The 21,410-nt window shown below is 43.9% G+C and overlaps 1 protein-coding gene across 1 annotated transcript in view; it reads right to left on the reverse strand.

The window, feature by feature from the left end:
* Positions 1-21,206, reverse strand: part of CEP85L (centrosomal protein 85 like) — a 165,462-nt gene extending 144,256 nt beyond the window's left edge. Inside the window, exon 1 of the mRNA XM_040428924.1 lies at positions 21,097-21,206. Coding sequence (XP_040284858.1) covers positions 21,097-21,109 — 13 coding nt within the window. The 5' untranslated portion in view covers positions 21,110-21,206. The remainder of the gene's footprint in view (positions 1-21,096) is intronic.
* Between the last annotated feature and the right edge of the window lie 204 nt (positions 21,207-21,410).

Here is a 21,410-nt window from a genome sequence, read left to right on the forward strand (position 1 = left end):
ACCCAGCCTTAGGGTGCCTGAGTTTTAGGTTGTCTTAGCTTGCTAGTTCTAAGTGAAGGTGTGCTGTTCCTGTCTGTCTGCCTGTGTACCGAACTCTGCCTATCTACCGATTCTAACCCTCTACTGCCTGACCCGACCTCTGATTCTTTAGCCTACTGATCCTTTGCTGCCTGCTTTGACCTTGGATTAGTTTCACAGATTCACACAAACTCTGCCTGTCCTGACCTCTGCCTGCTTTCTGACTATGAGTATTTTCTGATCCCTCAGCGGTTCACTGTAATTACACTACTCCACTGCTGCAATGTCAACATTCAGCAGGTAAACAGTGAAGAGAAAGCCGCGCTCACATGATTGCTGCATCCTCTTCAAACAGCTGACTAGTGGTCATTAGGATAGGTCATTAATATGAGAAAACCGGACAACCCCTTTAAATAAATCATTTTTTACGTTCATAAAACCATATGAAGTTTTTTATTTTGTGGGACAAGTTGCACTTTCCGATGGAACCATTCAATATTTCATACAATGTATTAGGAAAATCTTTATTAATAGGGTGGAACTGGGGTGTCATTATTCTACAGGTTTAATTTTTACTGTATTTACTTTATTCTGCAGGGCAGTACAATTTCTGTGATGTTTTAATACCTAAAAACTCAATATTGACAATAATATCAAACCAAATACCAGCAGTGAGAAAACATAACCTATATGTAGCTGGATACAAATATCGTTGGGTCTAAGTACATGTATCTATAAAATGAACACACCAGCTGAGTACATATGTCTTTAGAAATACCGGTAATTTATATAATCACGGATTAAAAATAGCCACAATATCACTGAAGTTCGGCCTTCACAAGATTATTATGGACATCTAATCTTCCGTGGCAGATGAAGGCCAAACTTCAGTGATATTGTGGCTATTTTTAATCCGGGATTATATTAATTATTTCTAAAGACATATGTACTCAGCTTGTGTGTTAATTTTATAGATACATGTACTCAGCCCCAACGATATTTGTATCCAGCTACATATAGGTTATGTTTTCTCACTGCTGGTATTTGGTTTGATACAGTCCTGATCAAAAGTTTAACACCACTTGAAAAATGGCAAAAAATCATATTTAGCATGACTGGATCTTAACAAGGTTCCAAGTAGAGCTTCAACATGCAACAAGAAGAAATGGGAGTGAGACAAAACATTTTTTGAGCATTCAATTTAATGAAAACAACGAATAAACTGAAACAGGCTGTTTTTCAGCTGATCAAAAGTTTAGGACCACACCTCCAAAAAAAAACTAAACCCCCCCCAAAACAGAAATACAACTTCCAAACATGAACTCAGTAATGAGTAGCTCCGCCGTTATTGTTTATCACTTCCAAAATTTGTTTCGGCATGCTTGATGCAAGCGTTTCCATGAGGTGAGTAGGAACATTTCTCCAAGTGGTGAAGACGGCCGCACGAAGGCCATCTACTGTCTGGAACTGTTGTCCATTTTTGTAAACTTCCCTTGCCATCCATCCCCAAAGGTTCTGAATTGGATTTAGATCAGGGGAACACGCAGGATGGACCAAAAGAGTGATGTTATTCTCCTGGAAGAAGTCCCTTGTCCTGCGGACATTGTGTACTGTAGCATTGTCCTGTTGAAAAACCCAGTCGTTACCACACAGACGAGGGCCCTCAGTCATGAGGAATGCTCTCTGCAACATCTGGACATAGCCAGCGGCCATTTGACGCCCCTGCACTTCCTGAAGCTCCATTGTTCCACTGAAGCAAAAAGAACCCCAGACCATTATGGCGCCCCCTCCACTGTAGCGCGTAGAAAACATCTCAGGTGGGATCTGCTTGTCATGCCAGTAACGTTGGAAACCATCAGGACCATCAAGGTTAAATTTTTTCTCATCAGAGAATATTTTTTTTTTCCACCTTTTAATGTCCCTTGAAGCAGTTCTGTGGCGTTCAAGGAGACGAGGTCTTTGAAGACGTTTTTTGTTTTTGAAGCCCTTCAGTCTCAGATGCCGTCTGATTGTTATGGGGCTGCAGTCAGCACCAGTAAGGGCCTTAATTTGGGTTGAGGATCGTCCAGTGTCTTGACGGACAGCCAATTGGATCCTCCGGCTCAGTGCTGATGAAATTTTTTGGGGTCTTCCACTTGACTTTTTTGTTCCATAACCCTCAGGATCATTTAAGAAATTCCAAATGACTGTCTTACTGCGTCCCACCTCAGCAGCGATGGCGCGCTGTGAGAGACCCTGCTTATGCAGTTCAACAAAGGGAGAGTTTTTTTGCCTTTGCCATCACAACGTGTGACTACCTGACAGAAAATGACAATGTATCCACATCTTTGAACAGATTTGGCCTTTTAAAGGCATGTGGTCCTAAACTTTGGATCAGCTGAAAAACAGCCTGTTTCAGTTTAGTTCTCATGCACACGACCGTTGTTGTGTTCCGTTCCGCAAAATGGGGGTTCCGTTGTTCCGTGATCCGTTTCCGTGTGTCTTCCTTTATTTTTGGAGGATCACCAGACATGAAGGAAAGTAAGAAAAAAAATCTAAGTCAAGTTTGCATGCAAATGATAGGAAAAAAAATTGACGCGGATGACAATCTTGTGTGCCTCCGCGTTTTTTCACGGTCCCATTGACTTGAACGGGTCCGCGAACCATTTTCAGTGAAAAAAATAGGACAGGTTATATTTTTTTGACGGACTGGAACCACGGATCACGGACGCGGATGGCAAACGGTGCATTAGCCGAGTTTTCAACGGACCCATTGAAAGTCAATGGGTCCGCAGAAAATCATGAAAAACGGAACAACGGACACAGAATAGAACAACGGTCGTGTGCATGAGGCCTTAATTGTTATTTTCAATTAACTAAATGCTCAAAAAATGTTTTGTCTCACTCCCATTTCTTCTTGTTGCATGTTAAAGCTCTACTTGGAACCTTGTTAAGATCCAACAATGTAAAATATGATTTTTTGCCATTTTTCAAGTGGTCTTAAACTTTTGATCAGGACTGTATTATTGTCAATATTTTGAGAAACTGTGAGGAAATAGCAATACGGCATTGAATGGGAATAAAGCCTTTATTGTAAGGTGGAGACTACTGCTACACCAACAATCAGTAAGTAGGTTGGGAGAAAAAACAAGGGTGCGTTTCTTTGCCATTGAGTATGAATGCATCCCTATATTCAAATAGAGAGAACCATATATTTGACGATTAAAATTCAAACCAGAAACCGGAGAGTGTAATTGGTCACAGATTGCTTGCCTATTATTCGGATCAGAGGTTGATTACTTTTAGGGCTCTTTCACACCTGCGTTCTTTTCTTCCGGCATAGAGTTCCGTCGTCGAGGCTCTATGCCGGAAGAATCCTGATCAGGATTATCCCAATGCATTCTGAATGGAGTGAAATCCGTTCAGGATGCATCAGGATGTCTTCAGTTCCGGAACGGAACGTTTTTTGGCCGGAGAAAATACCGCAGCATGCTGCGCTTTTTGCTCCGGCCAAAAATCCGGAACACTTGCCGCAAGGCCGGATCCGGAATTAATGCCCATTGAAAGGCATTGATCCGGATCCGGCCTTAAGCTAAACGTCGTTTCGGCGCATTGCCGGAGCCGACATTTAGCTTTTTCTGAATGGTTACCATGGCTGCCGGGACGCTAAAGTCCTGGCAGCCATGGTAAAGTGTAGTGGGGAGCGGGGGAGCAGTATACTTACCGTCCGCGCGGCTCCCCGGTGCGCTCCAGAGTGACGTCAGGGCGCCCCAAGCGCATGGATCACGTGATCGCATTGGACACGTCATCCATGCGCATGGGGCGCTCTGACGTCATTCTGGAGCGCCCCGGGAGCCGCACGGACTGTAAGTATACCGCTCCCCCGCTCCCCACTATTACTATGGCAACCAGGACCTTAATAGCGTCCTGGCTGCCATAGTAACACTGAAAGCATTTTGAAGACGGTTCCGTCTTCAAATGCTTTCAGTACACTTGCGTTTTTCCGGATCCGGAGTGTAATTCCGGCAAGTGGAGTGCACGCCGGATCCGGACAACGCAAGTGTGAAAGAGCCCTTAGTCAGAGATCATACAGTATGCCTACTATATGGATCAGTAGTTTTTTATTGTATGTTTTATCGTAATTTTTGCATTCTTATAGATCAGGCATTCTTATATTTTATTTCTGTGTTAATAAATTGTTTGTATCCACATGAGCCCGATTGATTGAGTGCCAACCAGATTCCTGTTTTTTATTATTTTATTAGACTGGGTGAGTCTTACTGGTTAGAGCACCTACTTCTGTTCGGCCAAGCAGGAGAGCCACCCATTAATAACTATCAGCAAAAATATGTCTTAGGCTACTTTCACACTGGCGTTTCTGGGTCTGCTTGTGAGATCCATTTCAGGGCTCTCACAAGCGGCCCCAAAACGGATCAGTTTAGCCCCAATGCATTCTGAATGGATAAGGATACGTTCAGAATGCATCAGTTTGCCTCCGTTCAGCCTCCATTCCGCTCTGGAGGCGGACACCAAAACGCTGTTTTCAGCGTTTTGATGTCTGCATGACGATGCGGAGCCAAACAGATCCGTCCTGACTTACAATGTAAGTCAAAGGGAAGGATCCGTTTTCACTGACACAATATGGTGCAATTGAATTATCATGTTCATGGTAATGCAAACGGATCCGTTCTGAACAGATACAAGCGTTTGCATTATCGGTGTGGATCCGTCTGTGCAGATACAAGACAGATCCGCACCTAACGCAGGTGTGAAAGTAGCCTTAAAAATATGTTGCACCGGATTCTTCAAAAATGGCTGATGTACCCTGAGAGAACTTAAGACCCCAGACATTCTGATTAAAGTCCATAGTGGGCCATCCCATATGAAAATCAAGTTGTCAATATAACGTTTATATAGCACGATCGTGCTATAGAAACATTATATTGACAACATCTGGGTTCCTAAATTCTCTGGGGGTACATCTGCAACAGGCACCTCCCCCTAGGGCCCTCTATGTTATGCCACCCAGGTATAGGAAATGCTGAGTGGTATAGTGCGTCCTAAAATGTCCCTTTATGTGTGTCATGGTGCTCCTACCTGGATACGGCTGGACCCCAGGCTTTGGCTCCGAAGCAATAAATAGGGGGAATAATTGAGGGATTTGAAAGAAAGATTGAGTCCAAACCTTGTATGTAGTTGAACAGCAGCTTTACTTTGCATAAACGTTCTCTGAAACGGTTTACAGACTTTGTCTTGGTCCCAGCAGGCTTTAGCATTAAAACTGGCAGGCAAACTCGACTCTGCTACATCTGTTTCTCTCTGGGCAGGGGCGTAGCTAGAACTGACTGGGCCCCACAGAATATTTTTGTATGGGCCCCCCAACTTAATGTACACACTCATACACGTACTCATATCATACATACACGTACTCATACATGCGCTCACCACATACATGGACACACCCATACATGCGCTCACCACATACATGGAGGCACTCATACACGCGCATGCATTCTCCACATACATGGACACACTCATACACGCAGTCACCACATACATGGACGCGCTCACCACATACATGGACGCACTAATAGATGCGCTCACCACATACATGGACGCACTAATAGATGCGCTCACCACATACATGGATGCACTGATACATGCATTTACCACATACATAGATGCGCTCACCACTTACATGGACGCACTCATACACAGAAAAAAAAAAAAAGGGGGAATGCAGCAGCACCCTGCAAACCAGATAAAGTACGATAATGCCATAGTCACAAAAAATATTAGAGATAGTGCTACGCTTATTTATAAAGTGAGATGCTTGGCAAATGCATTTTGTACAAAACCATCTGAGCCCGTTTGCTGGACGTCAAGGCGCTCTCTGTAAGACGGGTCCTAACACTAAATACTACCTGTTATACTACGGCTTTTTGTCGTCCTATGTACAGATACTCCAGTCTCTGCTGTGGAACTCTGCAGCTCCTGCAGGGTTACCTTAGGTGTCTGTGCTGCCTCTCTGATTAATGCCCTCCTTGCCCGTTCCGTGAGTTTTGGTGGGCGGCCGTCTCTTGGCAGGTTTGCTGTTGTGCCATGTTCTTTCCATTTGGTTATGATAGATTTGATGGTGTGCCTGGCGATCATCAAAGATTTGGATATTTTTTTAGAACCTAACCCTGACTTGTACTTCTCAACAACATTGTCCTTTACTTGTTTGGAGAGTTCCTTGGTCTTCATGGCAGTGTTTGTTTGGTGATGCCTCTTGCTTAGGTGTTGCAGCCTCTGGGGCCTTTCAAAAAAGGTGTGTATATGTAATGACAGATAGGTAATTGGTTGCACCAGAGATGTTTATGAGCTTCCTAACAAAGGGGGTGAATACATACGCACATGACAATTTTCTGTTTTCTATTTCTAAACAATTATTTTATTTATATATTTTTCTCATTTCACTTCACCAACTTAGACTATTGTGTTCTGATCTATCACATAAAATTCTGATTAAAAAAACATTGAACTTAAGGCTGTAATGTAACAAAATACGAATAAAGTCAAGGGGGTGAATACATTTGCAAGGCACTGTACATAGACACACTCATACAAGCGGTCACCACATATATAGAAGCACTCATACGCGTGGTCACCACATACATGGACGCATTCATACACAGTCACCAAATACATGGACACACTTATACATGAGCTCATCACATATATAAATAAATATAAATATATATATATATATATATATATATACACACACATATACACACACACATGAACATAGTTATACACCTATTTCTACACAGACACTTAACTTTTCTGTAGACAGCTGATGTCTGGTGCTCACAGGCAGCCTGGAAAAGTAGGTGCCATCACCCCTCTGTGCCATCCAGGGACAGCAGTGAAGGGGTTAATCAGTAACCTACTATGGGGGGTTAGAGAACAGGACACACAGGAAGAGGGGCAGGCATTATAGAGCTCTGTGTGCAGAAGCAGCCAGCCTGCTCTACACTAGCTTCGTGCTGGGGTGGGGCTTGATCCCATGACGCTCTTCTATTGGCTGGCAGCAAGTGTCATAATAAGCTGCCAGCCAATAGAAAAAAAAAAGCAGTACTGGCAAGTGCTGTGCCAGTACTGCGGATCCCAGAGTGAGAATGGCCATAGGATGAGGAGACAGCAATTGTACTCTTTCCTCCTCAGTGGGAGGAGCTCCAGCGCTGCTGCTGTATGTACTACCTGCTTTTATAATGTAGGTAGGTGAAGCCTTCAGATCTAATAAAAACATTCAGTACTGCCTCGGGGCCCCTTCTAAGCTTGGGCCCCGAAGCAGTCGGTTCCCCTGCTTCCCTGATGGCTATGCCACTGTCTCTGGTCCTGCTGTACTGACAGGCTGACTGTATGACTTCGCTTCTTCTTGTATGCTGCACTTCTCTTTGTATGGTCTGTGTCTAGATTAGGCCAGGGAACTTTCCTCCTGGCTCCTGAGGCTCTAAGCTTTGGCCTCCATGGCTAGCAGAGCTGAGGGTGCTCTGGCTGGCTTAGGCATGTTCAGCATAGACGTGCCCCCTGCACACCTGCCCCCTTGCAGGGGGTGAGCTAGACTAACTGGAACTGGTCCCCACCCTTCCTGCAGGAAGTGGTTACTAGCCCACTTCTCCACAGAGGGGGTTAGAATGGAATGGAAGATTCCATTCTCTCTAAGTACAGCTCTGCCATGTTTGCTACCACCTGCTGGAGAACCAGGCACATTACATGTGAACAGTTACATAACAGAATAGGAATGCACAGTGTGGTGAACTTGGAACAGAATGCATAGATGACATTAATGTTAGCAGACACAGATAGAACCTGGGTGAAGGAGTGGTAACACCACTCTGGGGTGTTACACATCTAAGACACAGATTGAATACTTAGATCTCCATTTGGTAGCAGAGAAGAATGAAATTATTACAAAAACTTTTTTTTTTTATTAAGTTGACTGCAATAGTCTCTTGGATTATAGAAGTTCCTACTACTGGAAATGGAAGAATAACTTCCCTTCCCTTCAGTTTCGAAGAATCAGGTGCAACTGCAACCAAGACTCAGACTCCCAAGAACAAAGTCATATTATTTGTAGGAGGTTCAAAGAAAAGGATTACCAAAACAGGATTATTAAAGCAGCTCAGAAATGGGCAGAACATCTAACCAAAAATGATCAATCTAAGCAAAAAAAACTGATATGAACAATAGGTCAAAAAATAATACCAACTTCATTACCACTTTTAATCAGTCCCACAGGGTAATCAAGAAATGATGGATAAATATTGGCACATATTGAAAGATCCTTTTTTTAAAAGATCCCCTTCCAGTAGAAATACAAATCACTTATAGAAGGGCAAGAACAATAAAAAGTCCTGCAGCTCCCAGCAGATTAAGACAGTTAAACTGGAATTTAATGGAAAAATTGAATTTATTTTTTCCAGATCTAAAAGGCAGCTACAAATGCAACCACTATAGAACAAACTCTGTGATAAGTCATATTACTGACTAAAGTGATGTGAACCAGCATCACAGGGGCCAAGAGGCAACAAACGGAAATGGTTCCCCATTGGCAGTGGCTACTCTAGTGCCCACTTGAAAGGGTGGGAGGGAGATGCACTGATGCAGTCTCCAAGTCCACAGGGCCATGCCACAAGAAATGGGTGAGGATGTTTGTCTATTCTGCGCTTGCTAAAATATGCTACAACAGTATTCCAATCTGCACCACAGCACTTTTTCGGGCCATGCCCCTCCCCTATGAACATGCACCCTTTGGCCGACACACACAGAAACACACAAACATCCCCTCACACGCTGATGTGCATGGTTACACATCTTACTGACAAAATGAATTCATCATGGCTGCCGCCAGGGAGCAAGCAGCCAGTGCCCTTTGTGATGTCATTGTCCCTGGTTGCTGAGGCGCCCCATTGTGACACACACAGTGTTTCATCTATGCAGATTTTTCATGAGGGATGCTATACAGATGTTTAAGAGGCTGCCATGTTGATTTGCACTTGGACAGGCCTGTGAATACAAAGATTTAGTGCCGTGGTGAATGGATTGGATTGTACCAATGGAAACCAGCAAGAAGGCACCCTAGTCTCCACCCACCAGGGTTGCCAACCATCCAGAAATTTCTGGACAGTCTGTAAAAATAGGTGACTTTTTTCCTGTGTCCGTGAAAAAAAATTGACGTGTCCGAGATTTTTTTTTAGGCTGGTGGTACATGACTAGATTATTTTGGTGGTGACCATCATGATTCTACAGCTCACAGTAAATGTTGGTAAAGAGTATATCAGTATATTGAGCTATAGAAATGTATTACTTATAATCTTCTTCATCCATTATGGTTTTCCAATTTGTCCTTAAAAAATGTAGGCTATCTGTGATTTTGGGATAAGTTGTCCAGAAAAAAGAAAAATTCTGGTTGGCAACTCTTGACTGCTTTATGCTTCCCCTGCAGTGCTGGGCTGGAATCTGCTTTTGGAAACCTGAACCAAGTAGGGTGGGTACAGAGGTCCTGGGTAAGTGTGGTACCAGCACAACACGTGGATCTTACAGACAGGCTCATTCCCTATCTCACTGGCCCAAAAAATCTATAGAATGTATGGCATTCCACAGAAGGATGGGACATAGACACTAAACTGATGTGAATCTGCAACACAGGAACCTGCCAAGAAGCAACAAATTATTGTCCCCCGGCGGTGGCCACTCTGGTGCCCCCCCCCCCCCTTAAAGTGACAGCAGGGCGGTAAACCAATGCACTCTCCAAGTCCATAGGGCTATTCCATCAGAATCGGTGAGGTGGTTTGTCTGCACTCAACAAAATATGCTGCAATGATATTCAAATTTTCACAAAACCATCTTGTCGGGCCAGGCCCCCTACCTTATGGAAGTGCACCACTGGCTGACACACACAAACTTGCCCTTATCTGCTGTTGTGCACAGCTGCACGCCTTTACGATAAATTACCGGTAATCCATTATAGTTGCCACCAGGAATTCGAGCAGCTGGGGCCCTTTGTGATGTCATTGTCCCTGGATGCTGAGGGTCCACATTGTGACATACACAGTGTTATGTCTATGCACATTTTCATGGCAGATATTATACTGATTTACTAGAGGCTGCCACTTTGATTTGCACTTGGACAGACCTGTAATGAATTAGCACCATGGTGAATAGGTTGGTTTTCAGCAGCAGAAGTCAGCAAGGAGGCAACCTAGTCTCCGCTCACAATTGCTTGCGTCTGCACCAAAGCGCAGGGCTGGATCCTGCTTTTGGAAACCTGGACCAGGTAGGGTGGGTGAAGTCCTTGGGAAGTACAGTACCAGCACAGCATGTGGATCAGGCTCGTTCTCCATCTTACTGGCCCCAAAATCCATAGAATGTATGGTATTCCATGGAAGAGTGGGCAGTGCAAACACTAAAGTGATGTGAACCTACAACATTGGGGCCAAGAAGCAACAAACAGAAATGGTTCCCCACTGGTGGTGGCCCCTTTAGCAACCCCTTGATGGAGGGAGGGGGCATGCATCAGAGCCCTCTCAAAGTCCAGAAGACCAGGTGGTTTGTCTGTTCTGTGCTTGTCAAAATATGCTGCAGCAGTATTCCAATCTGCACAAAAGTGCTTTTTTAGACCACATCCCTCCTCCTATTGATGTGCAACCCTTAGCACACATGCATGCACAAACACGCCCTCCCCTGCTGATATGCACAGTTGCACACCTCAAAGACGAATGAAGCCGTTATGGTTGCCGCCAGGAAGGTAAGCAGCAGGGGCCCTTTGTGATGTCATCATCCCTGGATGCCGAGTGGCCCGATTGTGACATGCACAGTGTTCCATATATGCACATACTGATTATCTAGAGGCTGTCACCTTGTTTTGCACTTGGACAATGTTAGAATCCAGTGAATCAGCGCTTTGGTGATTGGGCTGGATTGCAACAGCGGAAGACGGCAAGGAGGAAATTACATACAACGATCTCCTCCTCAGTATGGGGACAAGCGATCACTAATGCCATAATTTGTCCCCATACTAAATCACTGTTTGCTGGCAGCAGATCGTGATTACACTGCACAATCTGCCGCTGACATACGAGGATTTTTAAACCTGCTTAAAGATTCCAATTACCCAATGAACATTCACGTTCATCGGGTAATCAACTGCAGTTTAACACTACCAGATCATCGCTAATGAGCGTTCATATGAACGCTCGTGTCACGTTCGGGTGTGGGAGGGAAACACCACACCGAACATAGGAGGGAAAGGGGTGAGGGAATAAGGCCTGGAAACTAGGGAAAGGAGATGGACACCTCCTAGTAAAACCTTAATCAAAGTCCTGACTAACTACCAGTATGAACAGACCCCAGAGGTAGGTGAGTTCATACACAGGAATACTGTCACGATGGGGAGTGGGGGAACCCCCTACCGTGGCGTATCAAAGGGAAAAAGGGGATCAGCCTGGCCAAAAGGAGAAATAAGGGAGCAGGTCACCTCCTACCGCGTCCCTAACCCTCTCCCTGACTCCTCACCGTATGAGCGGACCCCAATGGTGGGACGGCTCATACACTGGATACCTAACATCCTGAGTTGCCCTGGAAAACCCTCACTTAGGAGCAGGGGAGAGACGACCTGTTCATCCACAACACGGAGGAACAGGAGTCACTATCTGAGGCCAGGCTGCAAGGAGAGGGGAACACATACAGCATATGGGGATGGCAGGTAAGCGAAACCAATAACACACTTACCTGCCACAGACACACTGACTGGAACCCGTGCACAAGTGCTGGTGTCCACACCAACATTAAGGGACACAGCACACACAACAAACCACACAGGAACCCAGGACACCATAACTGCAAAAACATGAGACAGGGGAATGTCTAGTAAACATGACACCAAACACCACCAGACATGAAACACCAAGCTAGACATACAAACACCCTGCACATAACCTACTCCATACAAATAGGGAAAGGAAGGGAATGAGACACCGGGATAACATAGAGCATATATGACCACAAGGGTGGCCCTCACTGGAAGGATGGTAAAACCAGGAGCAGTGAACCACCAGCAAACACCAAGCCTGGAGGAACACATGAGCTACAGGCTTCCAGCAGAGACTAAATAGCCCAAGCAGCCACACCCACAAACACATAAACTCAGTGTTCACAAAACACTAGGAAGGGAGTAAACCCTTCCAACACCAGACAGAGGAAGGAAGCCACTTAAAGGGGAAGTGCACACACAAGCAAACTAAGCCACACGTTACCACCGGCAACAGCATGCGTGGCAACCATGTCACGGCACGCACCACAAAGGCTGTGACACTGCCCCCTGCATGCTGAAACAGCAAAACATTGCCGTGGGCAACCACAAGTGTGGCAACAGTGTCACAGCGCAAACCAAAGGCCGTGACAAATACCTAGTGTCCTAACTCACCCTATGGGACCCTGGTACTAATGTCAGGACTGAGACAACCTGTTCCTCCAAAATGAAGGACGAACAGGAGTCTCCCTCAGGCCTTAATACAAATGACAGGCAAATTTAACACACAAAATAACCCAAACAAAATACAAAAGGGAAAGAAAACACTTAACTTCAAGTGGCTAAGGCAGCACCAGGAACTCAGCCGAGATCCACACACCAGCTATCCACAACTCCAACAAAAGCTATAAACCGCATAGCATAGTGGGAGAAACAACAATAAATAGAGAAAGTTAAATGACCATGATAGCCACACCTGGGAAAAGAATGTGTGGCAAGCACCAGAAACTAAGTGAAGAAGAAAAAAGTAGAGAACAGTGGAGTGCCAAGAAGCTGGAAAAAAAGGTTCAGGAATCAAATTGCACCTGTAGGTGTGCCCAATGTGGCTAAAGAGAGCTCTTAAAGAGTTTGGACAGAAGACACCGAATGCCAAAGGGCAGAGGATATCTGCATCAAAGCAGAACTGGGTGAACCCAAGGTGTAGATGATGATTTATAGTGCAAAGTAGGGACACAGTGGTTCTATAGGAGAACTATTATCTCTCTATCAAATGGTGGTAAAGAGAGTGTCAAAATAATATGATATAATAAAATTACATGGTTAAAAGAACTGCAAATAAGGTCCACTATGTGGAATCCAATGTAATATTCACACAATTATTGCATCTTACTCACTTCACCGGGGAGGGTGGCGCAAGATAAGCTCAAGACACTTGTCGCCAGACCGTCCCTCGCCGAGATCGCCTGTAGAATGGTTATTACCTTGTTGCCCTTCTGATAGATGACCTGGTGGACTCAAGCATAAACACAAGGTACTTTTTATTCAGAAAAGAGCTCGATGCGTTTCGGGGTACTGATAAACCCCTTCCTCAGGAGAATAACATAATATACATACATGCACATATTCACAGGAATTTATAGTGCAGAAGAAGAAGTCTTCCCACGTGGTGGAGCTTCCACGTGACCCCGGAACCGGAAGTGCGTTCCACCCGTGGAACGCATACTGAAACAAATTCAAATCACAGCCAACGTGCTGGATATTTTGATAAAATATACATAAAACATATGTACAACCTAGATTGGGGCAACTTAGCTCCGGGAATAAGATTGATAGGACAATCATAATTCTGATGCTGAGGTAAATCCTGGCATCCACTTTCAGAAAATACATCGGCAAAATCAGATATAAAAGAGAGTAATGTTTTAGTGGTTAAAGCAGAAAAAGATGTTTTCAAACAATTGTCAATGCAATAATCACCCCAATCCAGAATCTGTCTCGCTTGCCAATCAATGGTTGGATTGTGCTTGCTTAACCACAGTAAAACCCAGAACCACCAAAGCAGGGAGACTCTCCAACACAAAACACGAGATGAATTCCTGATGAAAGTCACCCACTCTTAATCGGATGTCATATACCATCTGAGATAAACACTTCTGAGTTAGAGGTGCAGAATCAATAGCAAAAATGGAAATGGAAATGTTTTTCTCTAATGCACTTGGCGACAACCCGTGCATACGGACGAACTGAGCATCAATCAGGTTCACCCCTGCCCCACTGTCAATAAACACCTCAATCCCCACAGTCTTGGACTCTAGCGCCACCTCAGCAGTCAGGAGAAATTGGATACTACCAGTCAAAGACAAATGCAAGTTCTCTGACTCTCCTCTCACCCCTCCAAGAGTCAGATGGGAATTAGACGTCCCCTTTTTTTTCCTTTTTGACGCTGAATGCATGGACATACATTGATAAAATGTCCCTTTTGTCCACAGAAAAAACACACTCCCTTCCTACGACTAATACGCTTAAAAGCAGATCCAGGAGTAGCTCCCCCTAATTGCTTGGGTTCGTCCCCCGAACATAGGAAAGAAAGGGGTGAGGGATTAAGGCCTGGAAACTAGGGAAAGGAGATGGACACCTCCTAGTAAAACCTTAATCAAAGTCCTGACTAACTACCAGTATGAACAGACCCCAGAGGTAGGTGAGTTCATACACTGGAATACCTAGTGTCCTAACTTACCCTATAGGACACTGGTACTAATGTCAGGACTGAGACAACTTGTTCCTCCAAAAGGAAGGACGAACAGGAGTCTCCCTCAGGCCTTAATACAAATGACAGAGAAATGCAACACACAAAATAGCCCAAACAAAATACAAAAGGGAAAGAAAACACTTAACTTCAAGTGGCTATGGCGCACCAGGAAGTCAGCCGAGATCCACACACCAGCTATCCACAACTCCAACAGAAGCTATAAACCGCATAGTGTAGGAGAAACAACAATAAATAGAGAAGGTTAAATGACCATAATAACCACACCTGGGGAAAGAAGGTGTGGCAAGCACCAGAAACAACACAGACATCATTTGATCCAAACGGAAAACATGTCAGATCAAACCACGTGTTGCCAGTCTCACTGATCTTCTTCCACCTGTCGTGTGAATGTCAGTGATAGCTCGTTAGTGATGATCTTCACTATTATCTGCAGGTGTAATAGGGCCTTAAAGGTACACCTTCTGAGGCAATTTTTGTTTATGTTTGCATTTTACTCATTTTTAGCTAAAAATCATATTTTCAGTTGGCCTTTATTAAAAAAAATTAGCCGTTCTGTCACAAAGGGTTAACTGTTTTTCTAACTGTGTGACTGGTACTTTAACTTTCACTTTGTGCCGTCATCTAATAAACCTTATCTCTAAACTACTAAGAGGTCATAAACACTTATTTAAGCCACATTATTATCAGTAAGATAAGAACTGAGTTATTATGATTGTTAATAATGTCAGAGAGCAGAGATAAGGAGCCCGTCACCTCCCCAACTGATCGAAAAGACAGAAAATACATAGGCTGCTACTAGAGCATCTCATCTCTCTATACATATTTTTAATAAAGACCAATTGAAAAAAAGATTTTTAGCTGAAAATGAGTATAATGCACTAATAAAAAAAATTGCCCCCAAAGGTGTACATAGCCTTTAAGTCTTGGGAACACAGTGCCAATGAACTGAGGGAAATTTGCAAACTGAAACAGTAATGGAAACAATTAGGGGTATAAAATAGAACAGGCTTAGTTGCCCATAGCAACCAATCTGATTCCACCTTTCATCATAAACAGCTACTTTGGAAAATAAAAGGAGGAATCTGATTGGTTGCTGTGGACAACTAAGCCAGTTCTACTTTACACCAGTTTGATAAATGACCACCTTAGTCTTTATCATTACATAATAAAATACAACAGCAGCACATATGTATTAGCACAGGAATGTGTTGTATACCTCATCCCAAGTCCAAGCTAAATTAATCAGAATTCTAAATAGCTAAGGGGCCACCAGAAAAATATCAGTGCGGATGTCCGTGCCAAAGTTCCATGGCAAAAGACGCAGTGTGAACATACCCTAAAAGGTCCCTGTAGTGCCAACACTGTTTCAATAATCTGTTCCTTAAGTTGGTTAGTGCATATTTATAGTCTTGTGCTCGACTCCACTCATAGTGATGTCTTAGGCTACTTTCGGTGTTCCGCTTGTGAGTTCCGTTTGAAGGCTCTCACAAGCGGCCCCAAACTGATCCGTACAGCCCCAATGCATTCTGCGGATCCACTCAGAATGTCTCAGTTTGGCACCGTTTGGCCTCCGTTCCGCTCAGCAGGCGGACACCCGAACGCAGCTTGCAGCGTTCGGGTGTCCGCCTGGCTGTGCGGAGCCAAATGGATCCGTCCAGACTTACAATGCAAGTCAATGGGGATGGATCCGTTTGGCGTTGACACAATATGGTGCAATTGCAAACGGATCCGTCCCCCGTTGACTTTCAATGTAAAGTCAGGAGTCCCTATTAATATACCATCGGATTGGAGTTTTCTCCAATCCGATGGTATATTTTAACTTGAAGCGTCCCCATCACCATGGGAACGCCTCTATGTTAGAATATACCATCGGATTTGAGTTAGATCGTGAAACTCAGATCCGACAGTATATTCTAACACAGAGGCGTTCCCATAGTGATGGGGATGCTTCAAGTTAGAATATACTGAGAACTGTGTAATAACTGCACCCTGCTGCCTGGTAGCACCTGATCTCTTACAGGGGGCTGTGATCCGCACAATTAACCCCTCAGGTGCCGCACCTGAGGGGTTAATTGTGCGTATCATAGCCCCCTGTAAGAGATCAGATGCTGCCAGGCAGCAGGGGCAGACCCCCCTCCCTCCCCAGTATTATATTCATTGGTGGCCAGTGCGGCCCCCCCTCCCTCCCTCCCCAGTATTATATTCATTGGTGGCCAGTGCGGCCCCCCTCCCTCCCCAGTATTATATTCATTGGTGGCCAGTGAGGCCCCCCCTCCCTCCCCAGTATTATATTCATTGGTGGCCAGTGCAGCCCCCCCTCCCTCCCAAGTATTATATTCATTGGTGGCCAGTGCGGAGTCCCAGTTTAATCGCTGGGGCTCCGATCAGTTACCATGGCAGCCAAGACGCTACTGCAGTCCTGGCTGCCATGGTTACTTAGCAATTTTAGAAGCATTATACTTACCTGCGATGTCTGTGACCGGTCAGGCGCTCCTCCTACTGGTAAGTGAAAGGTCTGTGCGGCGCATTGCTTATAGCACAGACCTTTCACTTACCAGTAGGAGGAGCGCCCGGCCGGTCACAGACATCACAGGTAAGTATAATGCTTCTAAAATTGCTAAGTAACCATGGCAGCAAGGACTGCAGTAGTGTCTTGGCTGCCATGGTAACCGATCTGAGCCCCAGCGATTAAACTGGGACTCTGATCGGAACTCTCCGCTGCCACCAATGATGGGGGGGTGATTTTAATTAGGGGGGCAGAGGGGAGGCCGCACTGGCCACCAATGAATATAATACTGGGGAGGGAGGGGGGCCACACTGGCCACCAATGAATATAATACTTGGGAGGGAGGGGGGCCGCACTGGCCACCAATGAATATAATACTGGGGAGGGAGGGGGGGCCGCACTGGCCACCAATGAATTTAATACTGGGGAGGGAGGGGGGTCTGCCCCTGCTGCCTGGCAGCACCTGATCTCTTACAGGGGGCTATGATACGCACAATTAACCCCTCAGGTGCGGATTACAGCCCCCTGTAAGAGATCGGGTGCTGCCAGGCAGCAGGGGGCAGTCATGTACACAGTTCTTTTAGTATATTCTAACTTGACGCGTCCCCATCACCATGGGAACGCCTCTGTGTTAGAATATACTGTCGGATCTGAGTTTTCACGAAGTGAAAAATCAGATCTGAAAAAAACCGTTATGCAGATGGATCCGTTCTACACGGATACCATCGTTTGCATTATAGGAGCGGATCCGACTGTGCAGACACCAGACGGATCCACTCCAAACGCAAGTGTGAAAGTAGCCTTAATATGTTACTATTATGAGAATTGCTTTACAAGTGTAATAACCCACAATGACAGTTATCACACCTCTTCTGTCTATATAAAAGTCATTATTCCAATTCTAAAATAATAGTGGACATGCCAGCTACTTGATGTATTCTTGTCTGTGAAGGTTCTCCCTCATCCAGGTCATATCAGTAGAAATAAGTCAGAGCAAGTGGACTTGCATTTTCGTTGAAGACAATTCGCTAGTCATCCTATTGGCTTTCTCAATTAGAATGATTCTAACTGATAACGCCATTAGGAAGACTGGCATTTTTAAGGGAACATTCAAGTCTAGTTGCTCTAGTACTGATATTGACATACTGTTATTTGCCCATATGTATTACGTTTCAAAATGGCTTTTCCAGATACAATACAGTAATAGATACACTTTTATAATCACTATTTCATGTGTGCCCTGCTATTGTACATATGGGTAAGCTTGCCCATATATAATGCAAAGGCATTAGGACTGGTCGACTATTGACTTATGTGTGTAGGGGTATGCCAAATTCCTCTAACAGGAGATGTCAGGGTGAAGGATCAGATATGTTGGATTTCAACATGCCCCCTTTGTTCTCACAGGAAATAAGCTGTCTCGGGGTCTCACAATGTTTTTTATTCCTTCCCCCTTATTGAGAAAACATGCACACTTGGCCAAGCTAAGAGCTGATGGCTATGGCGAAGTTGAGACAAAAATCTGTAAGCTAGAAGGTGTACGAGTGCCTTAAGGCAACAAATGGAATTACAAAAAGTTTCTAAAGTTTCCTGATTTTGAAATACAAGAACTGATTTTCAATGTGCTGTACCCTGAACATATGCCAGGCTCAGACACTGCCTTCATTCATCACTGTCTTACTGACTAAAATATTCCTTCCTAGCCAATCCTGGTACCAAAGTGATGAGAACGTTCAAGGAAACTTCTCCAAGCCAAATACAACGGATAAACTAAGCATCTATTGGAATGTAGAGGCAGAGCAGGCTGTAAGGACAAACATATGTAAAGAAACAGACCTCTGCCCTGCATGTCTATATATATAGAGGTTAGAGCATTACATGTACTCTGTTATTTGAGCCTTGTTGACAAAGAAGTCCCTCTAATTTTATCAGTACAAAGATTAGATGGACTGTTATACAGGAATGAAAAATGATATAATAACGTGCACCGATCGTCACTGCTACTCATAAGACATACAGGAACCAAATCACAAACTCTACGAGCATCAAACATTATCATAGTAAGCATTTAAAAACAGTGCATCATGTAATGTTTGTCTCTAGATTGGTAAAATACTTTACATGTAAATCCTACTGTGGGGCACAGGCTGCGGACAGTTTGATGGTCTGCAGGGAGATGACTTCCCTCTCTACATTCATCTAATTACAATGTATTGTACTGTGCTCATAATGCAGCCCCTCAATATTTTACACACAGAGGTACCTTTACACAAGGCAATTATCGTATAAAGTATCGTTAAATTGAGCGAAACTGCATGAATATCGAGCAGTGTAAAAGCAATGAACGATAGAGCGACAACCAACAATTGGATCGTTTGTGTGGGCACAAAAGTCATTGTTGGACGTTAACGATTTCATCCGTGTAAACAGGAATCGATCACTTCACGATTACAGACGATTTCACCATGGGTGGGTTTAAGCACGCCACTCAAGTTTTCGCTTTGTGTAAATGCAACAGCCTGCTTTAGAAACAATGGAATATGCGATCGAAATTACGATTTCAGCGAGTCTAAAGGGTCAATGTTGAAACGTTCCCTATACCAAGAAACGACTGGTTCGGCGCTCAATGGTACCGATCATCGCCTCATGTAAAGATACCTTAAGTTCCTCCAAATTGGATGTAGCTAAAGAAATAGAAATACCGTATACAGTTGTGTACGGTATATGACGAGGCGGAGGTGGCGGACTATGGTCAGCACTGTATTCTATACCTAATTATCAGTAAAAAATAAGAAAACCTTCCCTTATTTGGCCCACATTTAAATTATAGCAAACAGAGGCTTTATCTCATTGGTACATTGTCTCATGAAAGCATTGTCGCATACATAGTATTGAAAAAAAGATACATCTATTCCTTCTGTGTCTTGCTAAAATTGAGAACTTAGTAGTCTTCAAATTCTAACCGCAGAAAGAAAGACACTCTGCTACATAAACAGGAGCAATGATGACCCCTAAGTAGAAATAACTACTCTTTTATAATGAAAAAAATACAGCTTTCTTACTTTTTGTATCTATTCCTCAGAATTTTTATATGCTTGCTGTCAGTGAATTGAGACATTCTTGTTTATATAATAAAAAAAAAAAAACAGTCCTGATTGTATGCTGCTCACAAGATGAACATCTCATTACAATTTGTCAGAACAACCAAGGACTTGTATCAATTGGACATGATCAAGACAGTTGACTTTAGGTGTAAAAAGGAATGTGTCCATTCATTGATGGTGCTAATACTCTGTGTTTCCATCTAAAAAAAGTAGCACGTTACTTATTTCCACAGCAAATTTTCTCCAATGCGCCACCAGAAAACCACACTGAAACCTTGCAAACGGGGTTGCAGAAACCTCGTTAACATGCATGGGATGTAGATTTCTGCAAACAAACTCCACTGAAATCTGTGTCAATTCCAAGCCGCGTGAACAGACTCTAACCGTACCTATTTGTGTGGAGTATGAACTCAGGTTCAGGGCTGCATTTACTTTAGTGTATTGTACCGTAAAATCTAACTGAGCCATGGCATCCTCATACCCATCACCTCTTTTATTGTATTGGTAAAAATAATATGCTTAGTAGAGGCAGAAAAGTGATATGATAAAAAGGGCTTCTTCTTATTTATGGTCTTCCTTGGTCATTAATGTCTTGTTTCCCTAAATGATAAATACACCATCAAATTACTAGAAAAAGAGAGAAAAACACTGAAAACCAGTGAAGGCGACATTAAATCTACCAGCTGGAAGAAGTTAGAAAAGTGCAGAACTGAATATCAGTTCCCTCCATCTGTCACACTGTGCGAATACATTTCCATGGGTTAATGCAGAGGTTAGATTTCCAAATTGTAATAGCCTCTGAACCATATGGTTACAGTAGGCAGCAGCTTACACAGCATGTCCCCAGCCAGGACACCTGCTATACTTTATGTGCAGAACTAAAACACTTTAAATCACGGGAGACAAATGTGTAAAACCTTACTTGACTTCTTCATGTTTCACACCCTCTCAATGTCTTCTTTCTTTACTTTTTTCTCCTGTGTTCAAAGCGACCTGCAGGAAAGAGCGATGTTCATAGTAGAGCAAGAGAACCTAAGAGGCAATCACTATGACTCTGTAAATAGTAGCGGGCTCTCAGCTCCCTGGTTACCGAAGAGTCAGTGAATAAACTTCTAACTGAAAGAGTCATCAGGGGAGGCACAGGATTTACCAGCATGCAAGATCCCTGATAGTCTATAGTCCTGCCAACTAATACTATCGTGACATATAGGACTCTCTTAGTGTATGGCCACATGG

The sequence above is a fragment of the Bufo bufo genome, chromosome 4, assembly GCF_905171765.1.
Source record: "Bufo bufo chromosome 4, aBufBuf1.1, whole genome shotgun sequence".
In the NCBI taxonomy this organism is placed as follows: Eukaryota; Metazoa; Chordata; class Amphibia; order Anura; family Bufonidae; genus Bufo; species Bufo bufo.